Source organism: Suncus etruscus, chromosome 7 (genome assembly GCF_024139225.1).
Source record: "Suncus etruscus isolate mSunEtr1 chromosome 7, mSunEtr1.pri.cur, whole genome shotgun sequence".
In the NCBI taxonomy this organism is placed as follows: Eukaryota; Metazoa; Chordata; class Mammalia; order Eulipotyphla; family Soricidae; genus Suncus; species Suncus etruscus.
The window spans coordinates 112,701,084-112,722,361 of record NC_064854.1 but is presented as its reverse complement, the minus strand read 5'-3'; the positions used below and the strand labels follow the sequence as shown (position 1 = coordinate 112,722,361).

The 21,278-nt window shown below is 36.8% G+C and overlaps 1 protein-coding gene across 1 annotated transcript; it reads left to right on the top strand.

The window, feature by feature from the left end:
- Nucleotides 1-5,144: 5,144 nt before the first annotated feature.
- Nucleotides 5,145-20,867, top strand: C7H3orf14 (chromosome 7 C3orf14 homolog). The gene is made up of 3 exons (XM_049777279.1): nucleotides 5,145-5,263; nucleotides 18,181-18,255; nucleotides 20,645-20,867. Exons 1-3 carry the CDS (start codon nucleotides 5,171-5,173, stop codon nucleotides 20,777-20,779), a joined length of 303 nt encoding a protein of 100 aa, XP_049633236.1. The 5' UTR covers nucleotides 5,145-5,170; the 3' UTR covers nucleotides 20,780-20,867.
- Nucleotides 20,868-21,278: the final 411 nt, after the last annotated feature.

The window sequence follows — 21,278 nt, the reverse complement described above, 5'->3', positions numbered from 1 at the left end:
ATGTCAGGCAATTTTAGTTGCTGAGCATATCAGCAAATAAGACTTAAAAATATCTGCTCTTAAATTCAGTTTATAAGGTGGGGGTGTACTGCTAAACAAATACACCAATGACTTTATACTGTGAGATGGTACCGTATTATGGAGAGAAATAAATCATAAGACACAGGACAGGAAAAATGGAAGTGTGATCTTATGCAGAAGGTTCCAAGAATACTTTTGCGGGGTGGGGATTTTTTGGCCATACTTGATGATGCTCAGGGGTTACTCCTGGCTATGTGCTCAGAAATCACTCCTTGGGGGATCATAAGGGAATCAGGGATCAAACCGAGATCCTTCCTGGTCAGCCACATGTAAGGCAAACTGCCTTATGCTGCACCATTGCTCCAGACCCATGGAATTTTTTTTTTTGAGGAAGCTTTAATGAAATGAGAAACTGGGCCTATGTAAATATCTGGAGAAGAGGATTTTCCCAAGCAAAAAAAATAAAGTGTAAAGGTAACCAAACAAGAACTAAATTTTGCATAGATATTGGGGTGGGGACAGAATAACTGAACACCTGGATTTGAATCCTTACTCTGTCTTTACAACTCAATAACCTTTAAGAAGAGAATATTACCTCTTTTGCATCTCATTTCTACACCCATGACTTAAGATCATGTTACAAAAACTTCACACCATTAGAAGGCAAGCTGTGAGAAACTTAAAGGCTATGCAGACTTCAGACTATGCACTAAACACTCGACCAAGTTTGGTTTTGTGTCAAATTCATCTGACAGTACAAGGTGCAGTTTTAATGAATGAGTTTATAAAAGAAAGCTGAAAATCAATCAAATAAGATGCCAAAAACTCCTTAAGATAATGAATTGTCCTTATTCCTGTTCCAGCTACAAGCAAGGTGCAATTCTGCTGCCTTTTTCAGCAGAGGAAACTCTGAGAGATTGACTCTGAAGTTGCTCCACTGGGCATCAATAAAACTTAAAAGTCCAGAAAACTTTGAATTCTTTTCAGAATGGAATTTTACTTGCACACGGTAGCTTCTACAAAATCCGTTTCATCCTCAGAAGCCCCTTTCAGGTGTGCAAATCCTGTCTTTAAAAAACCAGGAGCTGGAACTATCACCACTTGGGTTCTCCAGCCAGCCAGGACCTTATCAAATAAATACACAAGGCTTCCTAAGTGACTTTTTCCGCCTTTCAGGGCGACGTCATAACGTCACCACGCACACGTAAAGATGGCGGCGTGGCCACGCCCCCGCCGGCCCTGAGACCTCCGAGTTGGCGCGGAAACAGACGCCTTCCCGGAAGAGCGCAGAGTGGCGCCCGGTGAGTGTGGGAGATCCCATGGCCTTTCGGGGTCCTAGACAGACGCTCCAAAAGCTCTCCGGCTGAGACCAGGGCGGGGAAGAGCAGGGGTGTGGTGGAAAGTTCCTCGGGATGGAAGGGGAGTAGGATGGGGACGGATGGGGACGGATGTTGGAGGGCGCGGAATGTGTTGCTAAACCCCAGAACGGCCCCTTGCCGAGACTTGACCCTGCTAACAGCTGTGACTTGACTTCCTGGGGGTGGGGCCGGCGAGCGCTGTCCGCGGTGCTGAACTGGAGACTCAGACACAGCGAAGGACCCTGGCCCTGCGCTCCAGGTGGGTGGGTTTGTAGGTGGTGGGTGGGATTTGTAGGTGGTGGGTGGGAGACCTCAGGAAAGTGTGTGTGTGTGTGTGTGTGTGTGTGTGTGTGTGTCTGTGTGTGTGTGTGTGTGTGTGTGTGTGTTGAAAGGAAGAACTCTTATCAGCACTGGCCATTCACAGGAGGATTAGTGATCACTATCTTGTTTCATTTGACCAGAGTGTGTGTGTGTGTGTGTGTGTGTGTGTGTGTGTGTGTGTGTGTGTGTGTGTTGAAAGGAAGAACTCTTATCAGCACTGGCCATTCACAGGAGGATTAGTGATCACTATCTTGTTTCATTTGACCAGATGGTTTGCCTTGAGGTTCAAAGTATTCAGAGCAGTTCTCTAAGATCTCTGTCAACTTTGGCCCAAGCAACTTCCATCCAGGTGAAATTGTTCAGTGTCAAGTGTGACATGAAAATGTCTAATGCTAAACTCCTTCCAAGAAAGTCTAATGCATCTAGGGTAAGGTACAATGGATCTAATTGTGCTTTCCTCCAGTTAATATGAAAATACTTCATACTTGGAAGAAACACATGGACGGGCAGCTTTTTAACAAAAAAAAGTTGTGAGTTTCCAATTGGTTCTCGTAGTTTTTTGCTTTTCTAAGAAGTGTGCCCATACGTGAGGATTGGTATCCCTGTGTTGACGTAGACTTTTATAAAATACTTTTTTTTTTTTTTTTACTTTCTGTTGATTCAATAAAATGTTTACGAGTCTTAATACCAGCTGCTTGTTTTGAATTCTGGTTCAGGTTAAAGTGTGAGGGAGTAAAAGAGAGGAGAACATGAAAAATGTTGAATTTACTTGATTCATGGCATTCTTGGATGCAGCTGACCTGGGAAAAACTATGCATTATTGGGGAAAATTGCATTTAAGTGTACTCGTTCATTTTGGGGGGGTGGTTACTCCAGGCAGCGCTCAGGGGTTACTCCTGGCTTTATGCTCAGAAATTGCTCCTGGCAGGCTTGGGGGACATAAGGGATGCTAGGATTCGAACTACCATCCTTATGCATGCAAGGCAAACACCCTCCATGCTCTCTCTTCGGCCCCTACTCATTTATTTTTATATATTATTATAGCTAAAGTTTTTTTTCTTCTGGGAAAATCAGTTGGCTGAGGTATTAAAATGATCAGATGTAAAGTAGAAGTTATGTGGTAGAAGTAACTAAGTCAGGGGTCTCAAACTCGTGGGATGCCAGCCGTTTGCAGCCCTCCATACAACATTCTGTGGCCCTGCTCTAGAGGAATCTTTTTTTGTTTTGTTTTGTTTTAGTTTGGGTCACACCCCCCAATGTTCAAGGCTTACTACTGACTTTGCACTCAAGGATCACCCTGACTTTGCCTCCTGCGGCCCCCAGGTAAATTGAGTTTGAGACCCCTGCAGTAAGTGTTTATTATTTGACAGAAAGTTGATTAAAGATCTCTTCCTTGATTGCTTAAGAAACTGACCTTTCTATGAGACATAAAGAAATATCAGTTTGCCTTAAAATGCTGATATAAGTGTGTAAATAGTAGTAGCTTTATTAGTAAAATACTGTGTGCTCAGACAGACTTAAAACTCTGAAAATGTTGCGGTAGTAGAGGCAGTAAAACACTGGCCTAAAATACTGATTTTCAGCTCTACATATGTCCCTTGAGTACAAAGCCAGAAGTAAGCCCTGAACACAGCTGGGTATGGCCCTAAAACTAAAAGAAATTCTGAAAGTGTATCATTTAAATTTTTTACACTTAAGGGGTCAGAGTGGTAGTGCAGTGGTAGGGCATTTGTCTTACACGTGGCTGACCCAGGATGGACCTTGGTTCCATCCCCAATGTCCCATATGGTCCCCCAAGCCAGGAGCGATTTCTGAGCCCATAGCTAGGAGTAACCCTTGAGCATCACCGGGTGGCCCCAAAACAAAAACAAAACAAAAAATACATTTTTTTACACTTAAAAGAGTGTTAGAGATTGTTATTATCTATTAAAACAAAGAATAAAAGGTATAATTCCGGTCTATAATTTTACTTTTCCTACTAACATGTAAATAAATTCAACCTTTATTCTTTCTAAGTTCTACATGGTTCTTCTCAATTGGCTTGTTTCATTTGTTCACAAGCTCTTACTTGATTTAATCCTCTAATGTTACCATCTTGAAATTCATAATTTTAGACAAGTGGTTCCATATTTTTATTTCTTCTGAGCCTGGAAAATTATATAACCAATACTGTACTTATATTTAGTAGTAAACCTTCTTCTCTGTGTGTGGCCTCTTGTTATCCTTGTCTTTACTTACCAGGCCTTCTAAGATACTTTTCTTACCAAAAATTAACCACTCAAAGATATCAGTTTTAATTATATTATTAAGAAGAGCCTTATGCACCCATGTTTGATAATATATCTAATTATTTAAAAAATAATTAGATGCTATGAATACAATTTTTTTTAACCATTCGATATTTTCTTGTCATTTAAAAGAACTAAAAACGTGTAAAATTAGCATTGGACCAGTTAAAAACCTATAAAGCATTTTATACTCAACAATTTAGTTTAATCATTTGCTTACAACTTTTTACATTTTTCTTCAATTACTGTTTTACCTTGTTGTGAGCAAGCATACATACACAGAGCCTCTCACTCATATATGGAACCATCATCTTGCTCTTGGAAAAAGAGGGAAAAAATATTTTTATTGCTTCTTCCAACATATGGAAGTTTAGCACAATTCTAAATGTGTAACATGAGATTCAGGGGTATTGAAGTGTTAAGCAGAAGGTTTCGTATAGCAAGTTATATCAATGTATGTGTCTGGTGAGGTATATATAAGTATGTGTACAAAGGGATATGTATTACAGTTTGCATTTTCACCAAAAAAATTGAAACATACTTTCAACATGCTAAAATAATTTCAAAGGACCAGTGGCACTGAAAAAACAGGAGCATGTATTTATGGCATACATGTTCATGAAAATAAAACCGATTTTGTCCACTTGAACATTTACATATATTTTTGACCTAAATAATTGAGTTTCAAAATTGGTTGAAGTAAGTGCCATTAAATGAAATGTTGGGGCTGGAGAGATAGCTTGGAGGTAAGGCGTCTGTCTTCCATGTGGAAGGACGGTGGTTTGAATCCTGGCATCCCATATGGTCCCCTGTGCTTGCCAGGGGCGACTTCTGAGCATAGAGACAGGAGTAACCCCTGCCGGGTGTGACCCAAAAACCAAAAAATAAAAAAAAATAATAAAAAAAGAAGTGTTGGGCCAGACAGATAGCATGGAGGTAAAGCGCTTGCCTTGCATGCAGAAGGTCAGTGGTTTAAATCCAGGCATTCCATATAGTCCCCCGTGCCTGCCAGAGGCGATTTCTGAGCATAGAGCAAGGAGTAACCCCTGAGCGCTGCCGGGTTTGACCCCAAAACCAAAAAAAAAAAAAATAAAGTATTTTATATTGATCAAACAAAATGTTTTTATACTTAATATATTTTTTTGTTTTAGAATATTACAAAAATTACTGCTACTTCAACAAATGGAGAATAAATCTGGAGATCAAAACAAGAAAAAGACATTTCAGATGAAAGCAGCTGAGACTGCTTTTGAAAGGAACCTTAGCCTTTTAAAGGTAAGTTTCCATAATTTGAGTGTATAGTTTTTCCCCACCTTCCAAAAAGATATTAGTAATTTCTTTGTTCTGAGTAATATTAGAATTTATAAAGCTAAGTTCATAAACTTCATATATGAACTTGTTAGTTATAAAAGTCTTGTCATTCCTTTTTGTAGGAATTAGTGATTTCATTTTTTTCTTTTTCATTTTTAGTAGTGCTAGTGAGCAAACCTAGGGCCTCATTCATATATTCTACCACTGAGCTAGATCACTGGATCCAGCCTTTTTTCCCCTTAAATAAAAAATAACCTGAATTTTGTAGGAGATAAATACTTACATTTATGAGAAAAGTCGATGTCTACAGAAGGAATCTTTAAGTTTACATTTGTACGAGAAAAAAAATACAAGATGCAGCCTTCCATATTTTATCCTTTTTTATTAGTAAGACATAAAACACCATGAAGTTCCTGTCATGTATTTAGATCAAGTTCAAAATTATTTAATATATTAAAAAAATCATGTAATTGGATTTTGACCTACTAGTAGGGGTCACAGTTAACTCATAAAATTAGCATCCTACATAACATATTTCCCACATCTCTTTTGGTGATGATGAAGGATGTGGTCAAATTGTGCAATTGCGCAGGGCCTCACCATTTGGCCAATGTGCCCATTTGTAGTAAAATCATATGTGCAACGTTTTTGGCTGCTTGCTATACTTTGCTTCCAGAATTGTATGGCTTCATCCATAATTAAAACCCTAAAGTTTGCTTCCATTGAAGCTTCCAAGAGATCCTATGACTAAAACATTTGGTAGTAAGGCTATATTATTTAAGTTATAAAGCAGTGTTTTCAGTTTTTATTGTTAAATATTTTCATCGATAGGCATGATATAGTTATCTTCTGTCCTCACTAGAGGATAAAGGAAGAGGAAAATTCAGTTATCTTCTCAGCTTCTGGCAGTTTGATCCACAGTAATTTAAGTCACAGCCATAGTGCTACCAAAGCATTCTATATTGCCATATGTCTTACTTGCCCAATGGTGTTTGCAATATTTATTTTTAAATGGAAATACATAGGATAATCTGGACTTTGCTGTGAAAAGTCAGAAAAACTAAATTAGAAGACTCAACTGTAGGTGACAGGTTCTTTAATTTTGAGGCATCTTCTTTTTAATGGGCAAATAACTAATGAATGCCCAGTAGGTCCTTACTGTTGAGTTAGTTCTGGGCAGAAAGTGAGATCAACAAAATAAGTAGAAGTCCAAGTTCAAGGAACTTATAGGCTTATTCATTAGTATAGGTTATCACACAAATAGAAAACTTTGTGTCATCAAACATGAAATCTCCTGAACTACTTAGTAACTGTGAAAACAAAGAATTATTGAGGGCCAGAATAGTGAAGACTTAGATAGAATTGAATTGGGAGCTCTGGGGTTGAATAGACAGAAAGCAAGGAATGCTGCTGAATTGTTACAGAAGAGCCAAGAAAAGAATTGAATAGTCCTATTATAGTATATTATATATTATATACTATATATTATAGTGCCAGGTCATGGATCCTGGCACTAACTAGCTTGGCAAATCATAGGAATTAAGATTGGGTATATACGTTATAAAACCAACTCATTGATATAGAAATTATAATAATAATTAGAATATTATATTATATATAATTATATAATAGAATATTACTGTTTGTAAGCAGAACAAATAGAGACATTATAGACCAAATATGAGTAGATATGTAAGCTTGATTGATACACTTACTATTGGATGCATGGGAGAACAGAGCACAAGAAGCAAGGAAAATAGTAAAGAAATCATCATATTTATAAGATAGTCAGGGGCCGGGTGGTGGCGCTAAAGGTAAGGTGCCTGCCTTGCCTGCGCTAGCCTTGGACGGACTGCGGTTCGATCCCCCGGTGTCCCATATGGTCCCCCAAGCCAGGAGCAACTTCTGAGCGCATAGCCAGGAGTAACTCCTGAGCGTTACTGGGTGTGGCCCAAAAACCAAAAAAAAAAAAAAAAGATAGTCAGCCTGCTTTTATAGTCTCGAGATACCTTGATATGGTGTTTTTCCTTCAACTATCAAAGTATATTTTCTCATTGCAAATACTTGAAGGAGCAAAGATAATGAAATGGCATACCTTTCATATCAGGGATCTTCACATGGTAAGCATGGTGAAACAACACTGGGAATATCAGAAAATACTGGCATTACTCTTAAAAACTAACTCTTTAAAATTAATTAAACATTTTAAAAGTGACTGGAGCAATAGCATAGTGGGAAGGGCATTTGCCTTGCATGTGGCCAACCTGGCTTCAATCCCTGGCATCCTATAGTCTCCTGAGCCTGCCTGAGTTGAGTGCAGAGCCAGGAGTAACCTGAATGCTGCTGCATGTGTCCCCACCAAGTATGTATACACACACACACACACACACACACACACACACACACATACACACACACATATGTATATATACATATATTTTTTAAAATGGTTCCATTAAAACTTGGAAATATTCCTATAAAATATATATTCCTATAAAATAATAACAAGATAATGGTGTTTTCTATCAGCTATTGTTTACACATTTTGACCAATACAATAAAAACTAAAAGAGAATAAGTTTTAATTTTAAAAAGAAGATGACACTAAGATTTTTTGTTGTTGTTGTTTTGCGAGGGATTGTTTGTTTTTTACTTTGGGCCACACTCAGTAGCACTCAGGTATTACTTCTGATTCTGTACTCATAAATCATTATTAGCATGCTTGGAAGACCATATGGGATACCAGGGATGAACCTGGTTGACCACATGCAAGGCAAATGCCCTTCCTGCTGTGTTACTGCTTTAAGAATCAAAAGATGGGCCCGGAGAGATAGCACAGTGGTGTTTGCCTTGCAAGCAGCCGATCCAGGACCAAAGGTGGTTGGTTCGAATCCCGGTGTCCCATATGGTCCCCCGTGCCTGTCAGGAGCTATTTCTGAGCAGACAGCCAGGAGTAACACCTGAGCACCGCCGGGTGTGGCCCAAAAACCAAAAAAAAAAAAAAAAAAAAAAAGAATCAAAAGATATAGTTAAATACTTAGAAAATAATTTAAAAAAATTTAAGCTAGTGTATTATGTATAGGCATAGGATAAGTATAAAAAATTCTAGTAAGTTTAGAGAGCTAAAATGTATGCATTCTTATTAACAATAGCTATAAAAGATATGGAAATGCTTTTAAGATGTGCATATTATTGATATTAATACTTATAATTCTATAGTGGGAGATATTAGAGAATGTTGAAATGGAAACATCTGGGGCCAGAGAGATAGCATAGTGGTAGGGCATTTGCCTTGCATGCAGAAGGACAGTGGTTTGAATCCCAGCATCCCATATGGTCCCCCGAGCCTGCCGGGGACAATTGCTGAGCATAGAGCCAAGAGTAGCCCCTGAGCACTACCAGATGTGACCCAAAATTAAAAAAAGGAAAAAGGAAATGGAAACATCTCCTTAATCCTGACTGGGAATTACTTTTCTAACATACTTTTATGTCACATTTATTTTTTAAATCTGCTTAAAGCACAGTAACAATTCATCTTACAATGAAACTTTTCTATGTATAGAAAACTATATAAAGCAGGAATATCAAATAGATATTGTTCTGGTGGCACACAAACAGTTCTCCATGTCCTTACTGGTGGTGTTGAAGAGACCATCAAGTGCCAGAGATTGAACCCAGAGCTCGTGACATAAACCTTGTGCTTCAGTCTGTTGATCTATCTTCCAACTCAAGATTGCCAAATAGAAGTTTAAAAGAGAGAATTAGGAGACTAATTTTTTCAAAGATTTAAATATACTACTTACAGAATAGATATATCAATATAAAGTGAGGATTTAGTTAAATATGAAGTCTAGTGGACTTTGAAAACAAGTTGAATGTTTTTTCATTAGTATTAATAAAACAATATGTTTCTGTCTTTCAAAAACGTTGATGTAATGGGTATAGACTTAGAAAAATAGGAGAGAATTTTCTTTATTTTTCAGGCTATAACTTGTTTCATTTTCTACCTTCCTCTTCACAGTATTTAATTTTAGCCAAAAAAGCAACTTTGTGATAACAAACATCTGGTGTGAAAGATGGACAAATACTCCATGGTGAGAAAAAAATAAGAAAGCACTAGAGCAGATTAAATATAGAGTGATTACTCACACTGAAAAGACTCTAGCATGCTTTCATGGAGCAATAACTTCATCAAAATATTATACTGGATGGCCAGTGACTCCTCTTATAAGGCCATAACTCCTATTTTCTCCACATGTCTCATTTTCTTCATTAAGCAGCAACTTCCCTGAATATTTGTGTTTGTACCAATGAGTTGTATCTCATACTTTAATAAAAATTTTTTTTCAGAAATTGGCCCCCCATCAAGTTAAGTGATTGAGAACTAACCTTAGCATGCCAGATTCAAATTACATCTATTTACATATATAAAAGATATATATATATATATATACATATATATATATATTGCTTGATTAGGGAAGATGACTGAACAATCTCAGTTCTTGTCTTGTGCTCATATTTGATCTATTTTAATCTTCAGTCAAATAATTTTAATAGGTTGTTACTATATTACTATATTGGGCCATAGAGTAACATTTACATCATTATCCAGACTGGAAGTTAATTGTTAAAAATATCAAGCCTGGATTGCAGAGATATCTCAACAGACAGAGCACATGTACAGGCCTGGGGTCAATTTCTGGCATTGTATATGTCCCCTCAAACATTATTGGCAGTGCCCCAATGTAGAGTCAGGACTAACTGTGAATACCACTAGCCCTGACCTCAAACAAACGAATAAGAGGCTAAACCTAAGACCCTAGGTTGAATTCTGAGTACTGCTCTTTCTTTCCCCTACATACACTATCAAACATATGTTTAAAAGATGAAATGAGAGGCCAGAGTGATAGCACAGAGGTAGGGTGTTTGCCTTGCATGCAGCCAATCCAGGACAGACCCAGGTTCAATCCCCAGCATCTCATATGGTCCCCCAAGCCTACCAGGAACTATTTCTAAACACAGAGCCAGGAATAACCCCTGAGTATTGCCAGGTGTGGCCCCAAAATCAAAAGATAAAAAAAAAAAAAAAGAAAAAGAAAAGATGGAATGAACTTTCATATACTTATCAAAATTATTCAATAGTTATTAGTCACAATGAATCCTGGAACTGAAAAGATAGTACAGGAGGTAAAGTGCTTGCTTTGCATGTTTATGTGGTTTGATACCTTATACCACATACCTTCTCCTGAAGCATCACCAGGGAATATTTCTGGGCTTAGAGCAAGGAATAGCTTCAAGCATATACTTGTGATCTAAATTCTCATCCTGAGAAATAACAACAAGAAAACTAAATGAGTTTTGTTTCATATAGTCTTCTCATCTCCACACCATTTCCTTAGGTTATTTTGAAGTTAATCCTCAAGCATCACACTGTTTTATCTATAACTACTTTAGTACATATCTGTTCACAATTCACTTATATCACTAAAAGATGGACTTTAAAAGAAATAATGCTATATAGCAACATAAGAAATTAATAACAATTTCCTCAAAATTTCCATCAGAATTCAAATACTCTAATTAATCTTTAATATAATAATTCAGTACATTAATTGGTATGTCTCCTAAATTGCTCAACATAATGCCTCTGCCCTTTTCTTTCATTTCTACTTAATGTGGAAAAAAATTGGATCATTTGTCTCTTTTTTTATTTTTTATTTTTGGGCCAAACTTTATGGTTCTCAGGGATTACTTCTGGCTATAAACTCAGGGATCCTGGTGGTGACTAGGAGATATCAGGGACCATATGAAGTGCTAGGGATTGACACCAGATTCACTACAAGCAGGACAGTTGCTCTGCCCACTGTAAAATCGCTCCAGCCTCTTTCTGACAGCAGTTTTCTCAGAGTTTTGACATTGCTACTTATACAATATTATCAACTATTATTCTTTTCTCTAAAATTATTAAATAAATTGATAGATCTAGCATTGTGCTGACCAATAGAAATGCAGTCAAGGTATATCTGTCATTAATTCTTTGCTGGAAGCCACTTTACAGAACAAGTCAGATTTATTAAAATGTAACGTTATCAAATAATAAAGTCTTCAATATCAGTATTTTACACATACAACTTAATTTTATTTGGTTTGTTTGTTTTTGAGCCACACCCAGTGGTACTTAGGAATTACTCCTTGCTATGCACTCAGAAATTACTCCTGGCATGCTCATGGGACCATATGGGATGTCAGGCATCAAACCCAGGTCAGCCACATGCAAAGCAAATGCCCTACCCAAATACCCAGGGCTATCGCTCTGGCCCCTGACAACTTAATTTTGACTTGTCACATTTCAAAGAGCCACATGAGATTAGTGACTGCTACATTGCTAGTACAGATATAAATAAAGGTCTGTACTATTGTCAACATAGATTCACATCCAGTATTTTGGGGGAAAAAAATACAAGCCCATAATGCCTAGTTGTCTCTATTTGGAAAATGTTAGTCATTGTTCACCACTATATCTAACTATATATTTTTAGGACTTTCAAAAACATAACTCAACTCTTTTATTCTTCTGAAATTATATCCTAATAGAATAGAGAAACTTTACCTTATCAATTATCTGGTTTTACTACAATATATTTTAGGGGAAAAGTAGTTTATTCATATAAAGGGCTTCATTTTTTTTTCTGTTGGGGAAAACATCCAGCTGTGTTTAGGTAAACTCCAAACATGGGCTGGCTATGTGCAAGGCAAGACCACTGTACTATCTATCCCAGTATTTTTCTATATTTAGTTTTCAAAATAATAACTCATTCTCTATTGTACTCCAAAACTGAGCAGTTATGTATAGTATTGCTACATATAAACATATATACATATATATCTTGGGTTTGAAATGTTTAAATCCATTTGCAATTTATATTTTTATTTCTGTTCAAATTGACCTATAGAAATTTCTTTAAGTTAGCTTCTGAATGCCTTTGGCTTGCTAAAATCTTCCAGGCTTATAACCTGCATTTGCTACTTGGAACTGACCATTTCTTCAAGGAACTTTGTATCCTTTAGGTGGGAACTATGTTTAAAACCCAGGATCTGGTCCTCGACACCCCTTATGGTTCCTTGAGTACTACTAGGAGTTATCCCCAAGTGCAGAGCCAGAAGTAAGCCATGAGTATCCCTGGATAAATGTCCCAAAACAAACTCCAAAATCCCATTGTCTAGGTAGTAGAGGTATTTATAGCAATTTAAAGATAAAATACACCATGAATTCAAGTCAGAAATTCTAATTCAGTTACAATATTTAAATTTTCACTTAAAATGTATTCCACTGGGGAGAGATGCATAAAGATATACAGTGAGTAGAGCTTTTATCTGGCTTAGTTCTGGGGAGTCATTCTTGGTATTATTCAAAGGATTAGGTAGCACTGGTGAACGAAACTGGGCCTCACTCCAGTCCTTTGAGCTATCTCTCTGCTCAAGATTGACAAATATTTTGGCTTTTGATCGACACCCAGAAGTGCTCAGGGGTTGTTCCTAGTTTTGTACTAAGGAATTACTCCTGGCATGCTGGGGATCATATGGGATGCCAGGGATTGCACTTGGGTCATCTGTTTTCCAGACAAGAACCCTTCCTGCTGTATTATCTCTCAGGCCCCCAGATTGATAAATATTTTTATTTGTGTTATATTTTGTTTTGGAGCCACACTGGGCCATGCTCAGGGATTACCCCCTGGCTCTACACTTAGAGATCACTCCTGGATGGCTTGAGGGTCTCTGAGCACCACTGGATATGGAACCAAAATGAAACAGAATAATTTGTTTTACCTCTGAACCCCTTTTTCTAAAACCATAAATATCTGTTACCTAAGAATTTTTCACACACATGTAGCTACATATTTCTTGCTGTTTCAGACATTACGACCACTAACAATAGGATTACTGAGAATGATTTCAGTAAGATACTTATTACAATTTTTTATTTTATTTTCCTATTAAGAATGCTCAATCAAAATTCTGCTTTCCAGACCAGAAAACTAGTACAGGGATGAGGCACTTGTCTTGCATGTGGCAGACACTGATTCAATTGCCAGCACAAGTATGGTCCCCAAGAACCCTGGGTGACCCCTGAGCAGAGTGAAAAGCAAGTTGGCTTTGGACACTACCATTGTGGCCCAAACACTCCCAACCCCCCCAAAAAATCATATATATTCTAAGACAATATATGGTTTCTTGTGTATTTATGGCACAACCTAGAGACACTTAGATTTATTTAATTTTGTGTTCAATTTTGGATTTTTCTTTTTAATTTTCTGTTGTGCTGGGGATTACTACTACAGTTACAGCATATGTTTAACATGTGCCCAAACTCAGTTAATGCCTATCACCACATGGTCTTCTGAGCATTGCCAAGTGTAGCCCTAAAAGACCCCAGGACCACCATGTTATCCAGATATCGCTGGCACTGCAAGTGCCTAGCAGTATCAGATTCTCAGGGCCTTCAACTGAACCACTGGCCACAGACCCCTACAAGCTTTCCAGTCTGGAATACAGTATTTTGTTCACTAGATTGGACCTTGGGAGCCACCTACTTAAAATTTGTTCTTCGAAAGGCTAGTAGCCTAACTATAATCAAGATAATAAGACATTGTTAGGTAAAATGAGTCTTTCTTCCTCCTCTTTATTATTTGCTTTTCTCTTCCTATCAACTTTTTGTTTTTATAGTGAAGCAAAATAGTTTTTATTGAAAGAAATTTATTTAGATTAGTGTGAGAGGAGAGCAAAAAGAGGATTGCATGTTCAAAGAGAAAACTTGAGTTTCTCCAGAGTGGAAAAGCCTGAGAACAAACAGATAAGGGTTTAAGAGTAAACATGAGCTTGGAAAAACAAAAACAAAAACAAAAATAAGCAAACCCATCCTATCAATGTTTAAACAACTTTTTTTGTTTATAATCAGTCATTTATTCACTGAATAGATATTTAAATGAATAGTACTTACTATTCGTAAGTACTTATCTGGGTAGTGTCTTGCTTTAAAGATTGTTTGGTTTCTGATAACTGCTAAAGATATATAAAGAAGTATTAGAATGCAACTGCTACAAAAGTCTGATGTCAGGGGCCAGAGCAATTGAACAGCAAGTGGGGCACTTCCCTAGCACTCAACCATCCTGGATTCCACCCCACTGGTACTACTTATACAAATGGTCCTGGTCCCCTGTGCACCACTAGGAGTGAAAACAGAGCCAGGAGTAAGACTTTAGCACCACCAAGTAAGGCTCCTTTTGCCCCTCAAAATTCTCCTATCAACCAAACTAAAGACTTTGTACTTCGTCCTCTGGGTAAAATAAGGCCTTTTTCATTTTAAATCTGGGAAGAAAAAAATAAAAAAAAATTTTTCCTGCTAATTGAATCCGTTTTATACTAAGCTTGGATTAATATACAATGGGAGCTAGTCTAGGCATGAGTCAAGGTATTCCAAAAATATTTGTTGAAGTAGTAAGTGAATAATAAGACCATAGTGCTGGCAATGTTATATATGGACAGGCAGGCTAGCAGAGGCATCCTGAAGGAAAATCAGTGGCATTTTGTAATTGTAAATGACCAGAATGAAGAAACTTGAAGGTAAAGAATACAGGATAGATTTCTGGGAGAATAGAATTCTCATTTTCATTCACTACATTCAGTAGGAAGATGAGCTTAGTTTCATTAGAATACAAAAATCCAGGAAGAAAAGTTATCTACCCCTCTTAAAGTACTAGCTGAAGTTAGAGAAAAAAAAAGCCATCTTGTAGGGTTTATGAAAAGTAAAAAGATGAAAGATGTCACAATATAAAATGTTTTATTAATTTACTTTTGGCTTATAATACTATTATAATGGTTTTTCATTGTCATAATGCTGACACTACACCCATCTCCCTTCTCTATCTCCCTCTTCTCCCTCTAATAGCCGACCTCCCAACTCAATTGTGTGAGTCAGTTCCCTTGTTATATTGCTTTTGAATTTTTGTTGCTGTCTGTTTAAGATTAAGATGGAGAAATGGAGGTGCTGGAGTGATAGTACAGCAAGTATGGCACTTGCCTTGCATGCATTCTACTCGGGTCCAATCCTTGGCATCTCATATGATGCCCTGAGTTCTCCAGGAGTAATTACTAAATGCTGAGCCAGGAGTAAACCCTGAGCATGGCTAAGTGCATGTGCATACGTGCAAGCATGCATGGACACACACACACACACACACACACACACATACACAAAGACAGAAGAGAAATGGAGAAGGAATCAGAGAGGTAAACAAAACACCTGAGGGTAATAGAAATCTTACTTAAGGAAAAAGTTTTCTTGAGAGGTGATAACCCTTTTTGAAGATTATAGTTTCTAACCTGCTTTATCATGCATGCCTTGAATTTCTACTGGCATGTTTTCCTCACTCTGGGATTTTTTTCTGAAGGAGAGATTCCCAATTGGTGCTCAGGAAGTCTAGGGGCCCCTCATTATGATTTTGAGCTAACTGGGCTGGTGGTTCAGTGTTTAATACAAGGGTGTTGACTGTTGAGGATGCAGTGGTGTTTGGTTCCTGCATTACCTCCTTGGGGGGTGCTCAGGGCATCCCAGACCATGCTTGGAGGATAATGTGGTGCCAGGATTGAGCCAGCATAAGCAGCTTGGAAGACTTGCACTGTAACCCTACTTCTATTCAGCCCTTCATTCTGGGGACAAAAGTATTTATAATTTGATCTAATAGTAGTAGTATTAGTGGTATCTAGATCTGCCACTAATAACTTGTAGCTATTCTTAGAATAATGGTATAATTGAGCTTGTGATTTTGTTCTGTATGAATTAAAAAAGTAAAACCTATTTTTTAATATCATAAAATCTCATAATTACAAAAGATTCATAAGTCTTCTGTGTCTGTTCTAGCATCAGCACCAAAAGCTTGTCACATACATCTCAACTGTAAACTGGTATGGTAGAGACATGCTAATAGACGGGCTTTTTAATCCCTAAATTGATGTTTTTTTCCCCTTCAAATCACCTTCTCCTAGACAGCAGGTGCATTAATGGTTGTGCAACTTTGGGGAGTCCCTTTAGGGAATTTCCTGTTTTTCCCTTTTACATTTCACACCCATTCCTTGCTCCTGCTGCTACCATCTGCTATCTCTTTTCTCCTGTTCAGCATTGGCTTCTTCACACCCCACTCCCACGCCCTTTTCCATCTCTCTCCGTCTGTCCAACAGCCCTGTACTTAGACTGCTCCAGCGCTTATACATGGATCAAAGAACTTTCTCTTTTCTACCTACTTACGAGGCTCACAGGAGAGAAAATTTACATGGCCTTCAACCAAGGCCTCTGTGAACTTGACAAACATAAGCAAGCTCAAGACAACATCAGTGCTGATTTGGGGAAGATTTAAACAGAGTTCAACTGTTTCAGTTACAATAGAGTTTTTAATTTCTGGAAATGTACTTGATAATCAAGGCCTTTCCCAGGGATGAAGTAAGTTTAATTACCCCATGTTTATACAGTCTTAAGATAAAATTTATACATCTGTAAGTCAAACAACAAATTATATATGATGCTTGAATACTATCAATAGAATATAACCTAGCAATAAAACATGCCATTGAAATTTCCTAGAAATCTAGTACTAGAAAAAAACAGCCAGCTAGTACAAGATTTTTGTTGTATAGGACTGCAGTACCTCACTGAACTTTAAAATGTATTAGGTATATTTATGATTTTACAAAATTTAAATGGAGGAGCTGGAGCATACAGAGGATAGGGCACTTGCCTTGTATGTAGCCAACCTAGATTCGACCCCAGTACCTCATATGCCCCCCTTAAGTGTCTTCGAGAGTGATGCCTAAAGCCCTGAGAGTACCATCAAGTGTGGCCAAAAAAAATTAATGGAATATTTAATAAATGAAATGTGTAACCCTAATATACAATTATGTGATTTGGACACACTGGAATTCTCTATTATGTTTGCTTTTGATTGGGAGCATTATCCACCAGACAGGGAGGGGTAGGGGGCCTTCTGCTGATCCACTGTCTTACAGTATGAGAATTGAATGCAACCCTTAGAGCTCTTTTTCTTACTTAAACTGTTTACTTGCAAGTTTAGCACAACATGGATCTAAATATCTGTCTTTAGTATCTAAATATCTGGCTATTATTAGATGATATTAGAACTACTTGGACCTGTTTTAAAAAAACTTTTTTTTTTTTTTTTGCAAAAGTTACTGATGGTTACCAGCTATTTAAAATAAAAAGGTAGAACATAGATGGGGGACAAGGGAGATGGGGGACATTGGTGGCAGGAAAGTTGTACTGGTGAAGGGTGTGTGTGTGTGCATTTTATGGCTGAAACCCAGTTGCAAACATGCTTTTAATCATGGTGCTTAAAGAAATTATGTTTTTTTTTATTTTTTATTTTTAATTATGAGAACAAAGATGCAAAGAAAGAGGACAAGGTGAAGTTACAGTGGAAGGACAATTACCCATAACATAATTCTCAGAAGAAGTCCCCTTGCTGATATCTTTACTTTGAACTTTGAACATTAAGATAAATAAAACAGAATCCATGTACAATTACTTTGTCCCTCAAGTCCCCAAGAAATTATGTTTTTAATTAAAAAAGAAGACTCACCATTATCACCTCACCTCACATATATACCTATTATTAAAACTTAGAAACCTTGTACTCTTTTTTTGGAACTAGTTAATGAGCATTTATCATGCCTCCTACTTTGATGCCCTCCCATAAATTCAAATGGGGTATCCAGGAAAGTATGAGAAAATTAGGATATGGACATTGCTATTTCAGCTAACATTTGATTCTGTGTTATGTAATAACATTGTGTTTAACTATCTATTACAGGATATAGATGTAGCAGAAAAATCTCTACATACTGGGATTTACTCATCTCTACCACTTGAGGTGGTTTCTCTTGAGGTGAGAATCTTAAGGAGCAAATATAATAGAAGCGATCCCATTGTAATTGTAGTGCATTATAAGCCATTGATCCCGTATGGGCATTTCCAAGTTTGTTGAGTAAAATAATTCAGTCTCTCTGGTGTGTCCACCATGCTATGTAAGATTCAATTTTAAAATGTTATTATCAAGTGAAAATTTTATAAAAATCCTGCATCTTTTCAGCTATTCAATTAGAAACAACTGTCCTGGGAAGCCATAGCAGACAATATGCACTGAATTGTAGGATGACAGCATGTCTCAGTGAATTGCTTTTTCTGCTGTCTGCTGTTAGAAGTAGCACTTTAGTACCTTCACCAAAACCAACACCGTTTAAATGCCTACTCTCATGAGCTGCAGTATAGCTTTTGTCTGTTTTGTTTTGCTCAATTCAAGAAAAGACTTGAGAAAATGGCTGGCAAAAATTCACTATTTTGGTATGAGTATGATTTGAGAAGAAAGGGAATATATTACAGAATAGTTTGCTCTTTTACATTTTCAGTCATTTTCAAATACAATTTTTCTTGCTTCCAATCATAGATGTAAACTTATTAAAATTAAAGGCTAATAATGTATTCCTTAATTTTCTAGGTCATCTGTAGTAGTAAGATAATGATAGAGGACAGAAAAAAAATTGGTACAAAATTGTTCCTTGGGCATGTGTTTTTCTTTTTTGAAGTCTCCAAAACCTTACTTTGCCCATAATAGGAGTTAATCCATCCATAAATAGTGGATAAACTCCCAATTACATTCCTTCATGGATATTTTTCTTAGCTTGTCTTGAGCAGTAGGGTAACATTTATTTGAAGTATGTTGGGCTGTTTCTCAGACCACAGGCACAATTACACAGATAAGTAAAATCTCACCATTTCCAATTCCAGAAGCCTTGTTCCTTTGTAAATTCTCTTGAAAATAATTATGGTTTCTTAACATTACCTAATGTCCCTAACATTACCTACCCTTTGGGCTGTATTTCCAAAAATAAAATTCACCAGTCACAGGGGTCTTCTGACTATTTGGATTTCTTTGCCTTTTATTGGACAGTTGTTTAAGAAATCTTAAAACCCCATAGATATACTATGGTAGTGATGTATAAGCTTCTATCACTTATTGAGTGCTACAGTCAGTTTAATACTACGGCACCTTGAAAATTTATTAGACTTGAGCATAATTAGGTGATATATTTTTCATCATATAAAATATTTTAGAATAAATTAGTTTATCTTTATCAAGTGATCTAAAAGACTTAGTAGATTCACTTTATGTTTGTTTAAATATTTTTAATTAAATAATTTAAACACATGATTACAAATATAATTGTAGTTGGGTTTCACTCATAACAAGAACACCCCACTTCACCCATGCAACCTTCTCATAATATTTTTTTAATTTAATCACTATGAGATGCATAGATACAAAGTTGAACAGTTTTGAGTTTCAGTCATAAGTCAAAATGAAATGGCCATACTATCTGAATATTTATTAGTTAGAACTCAGTTCCTGATCTCATTCCAGGTCAAATATTTTATTAATTCTTTTTTTTTTTTGGTGATTTTTGGGTCACACCCGGCAGTGCTCAGGAATTATTCCTGGCTCCAGGCTCAGAAATTGCTCCTGGCAGGCACGGGGGACCATATGGGACGCTGGGATTTGAACCGATGACCTCCTGCATGAAAGGCAAACACTTTACCTCCATGCTATCTCTCCGGCCCAAATATTTTATTAATTCTAAATAAGCTTTTCATATTTAGTCATTTTATTGTAGTAGTTTCAGTATGGGTAATTATTTGGTATGAAGAGTTGGAACCTTAAAAACACTTAATAATGAGGGGCCCGGAGAGATAGCACAGCGGTGCTTGCCTTGCAAGCAGCCGATCCAGGACCTAAGGTGGTTGGTTCAAATCCCGGTGTCCCATATAGTCCCCCGTGCCTGCCAGGAGCTATTTCTGAGCAGACAGCCAGGAGTAACCCCTGAGCACTGCCAGGTGTGGCCCAAAAACCAAAACAAAAAACAAAAAACCAACCAAACAAAAAAACACTTAATGATATAAGTGTTATATAGGACTATTTTATGTTACCCTAAGTTTTACTACTGGTAATAATCACAAGGTTGGCCACAAGAGGGCGTGTAAAATCACAATAAAATTCTAAAACCTGTCATTCTGCCAGATTCTGGTTTTACTGAGAAATTTAAAAATTAACACTAGTAAGTAGCCAGAATTTTCTTTTAAATTAACATAAAATATTCTGTGGAGGAAGTGCATTTTACATGTGTGTGTACATGCACTCACACATAAACATTTAGACTAATATGAAGAGCCAAGTTCAATTGCTTGATATGCTTTTTACTTTTGGATTTTTTTTTTTCCAGACTCTTTACTGGGCATCAGTAAAAGAATATATTCCCAAATGGGAACAGTTTCTTCTAGGAAGAGCACCGCATCCTATTGATGCTGAAAATCAAAATAAAGCAGAAAATACCATTCACAATGAGGCACAGCGCTAACTTCACAATCTGTTTTGAAAATAAAATATAAATTATAAAAACCCGTTTTAGTACATTTTAATAATAAAAATATGTAGGTCACTTCAGGAACTTTAGAAAGTGAATTTTCTCATACTGTGTTACTACCTCCTTAGTGACTCAGTGAATCTACTCAAATATATAACTGTATCCTTTAGACCTATTATTAGTTCATAAATTTGCTTTCTGTTAATCTGATGGAAATGTTTATATATCCTGAGATGTGGATAGTTTATTAAATACACTACAAAATGGAGACTGTGTGTGTTTGTGTGTTTTAATCGTCTATATTCTCCTAAAAAGTGACTACCTGTTCTTAGGTCTGCTTTTACATTTTCTAACATCTTCACTTTTTCATAATCTCATTATAGAGACAAAATTTATGAAGGAAGTGGTTGTTCATTCAGTTATTACAGTTTACTTTAACAACAGGAAAACTAGTAACACTTAGATGCTTTTCGTAATAGCAGTATATTCATAG

Excerpts from the sequence above, each read along its gene's own strand:
- C7H3orf14 (XM_049777279.1), top strand. The coding sequence starts at position 5,171 with ATGGAGAATAAATCTGGAGATCAAAACAAGAAAAAGACATTTCAGATG. Across the intron at positions 5,264-18,180 it reads GGAACCTTAGCCTTTTAAAG|GATATAGATGTAGCAGAAAA; the intron begins GTAAGTTTCCAT and ends TATCTATTACAG. Across the intron at positions 18,256-20,644 it reads TTGAGGTGGTTTCTCTTGAG|ACTCTTTACTGGGCATCAGT; the intron begins GTGAGAATCTTA and ends TTTTTTTTCCAG.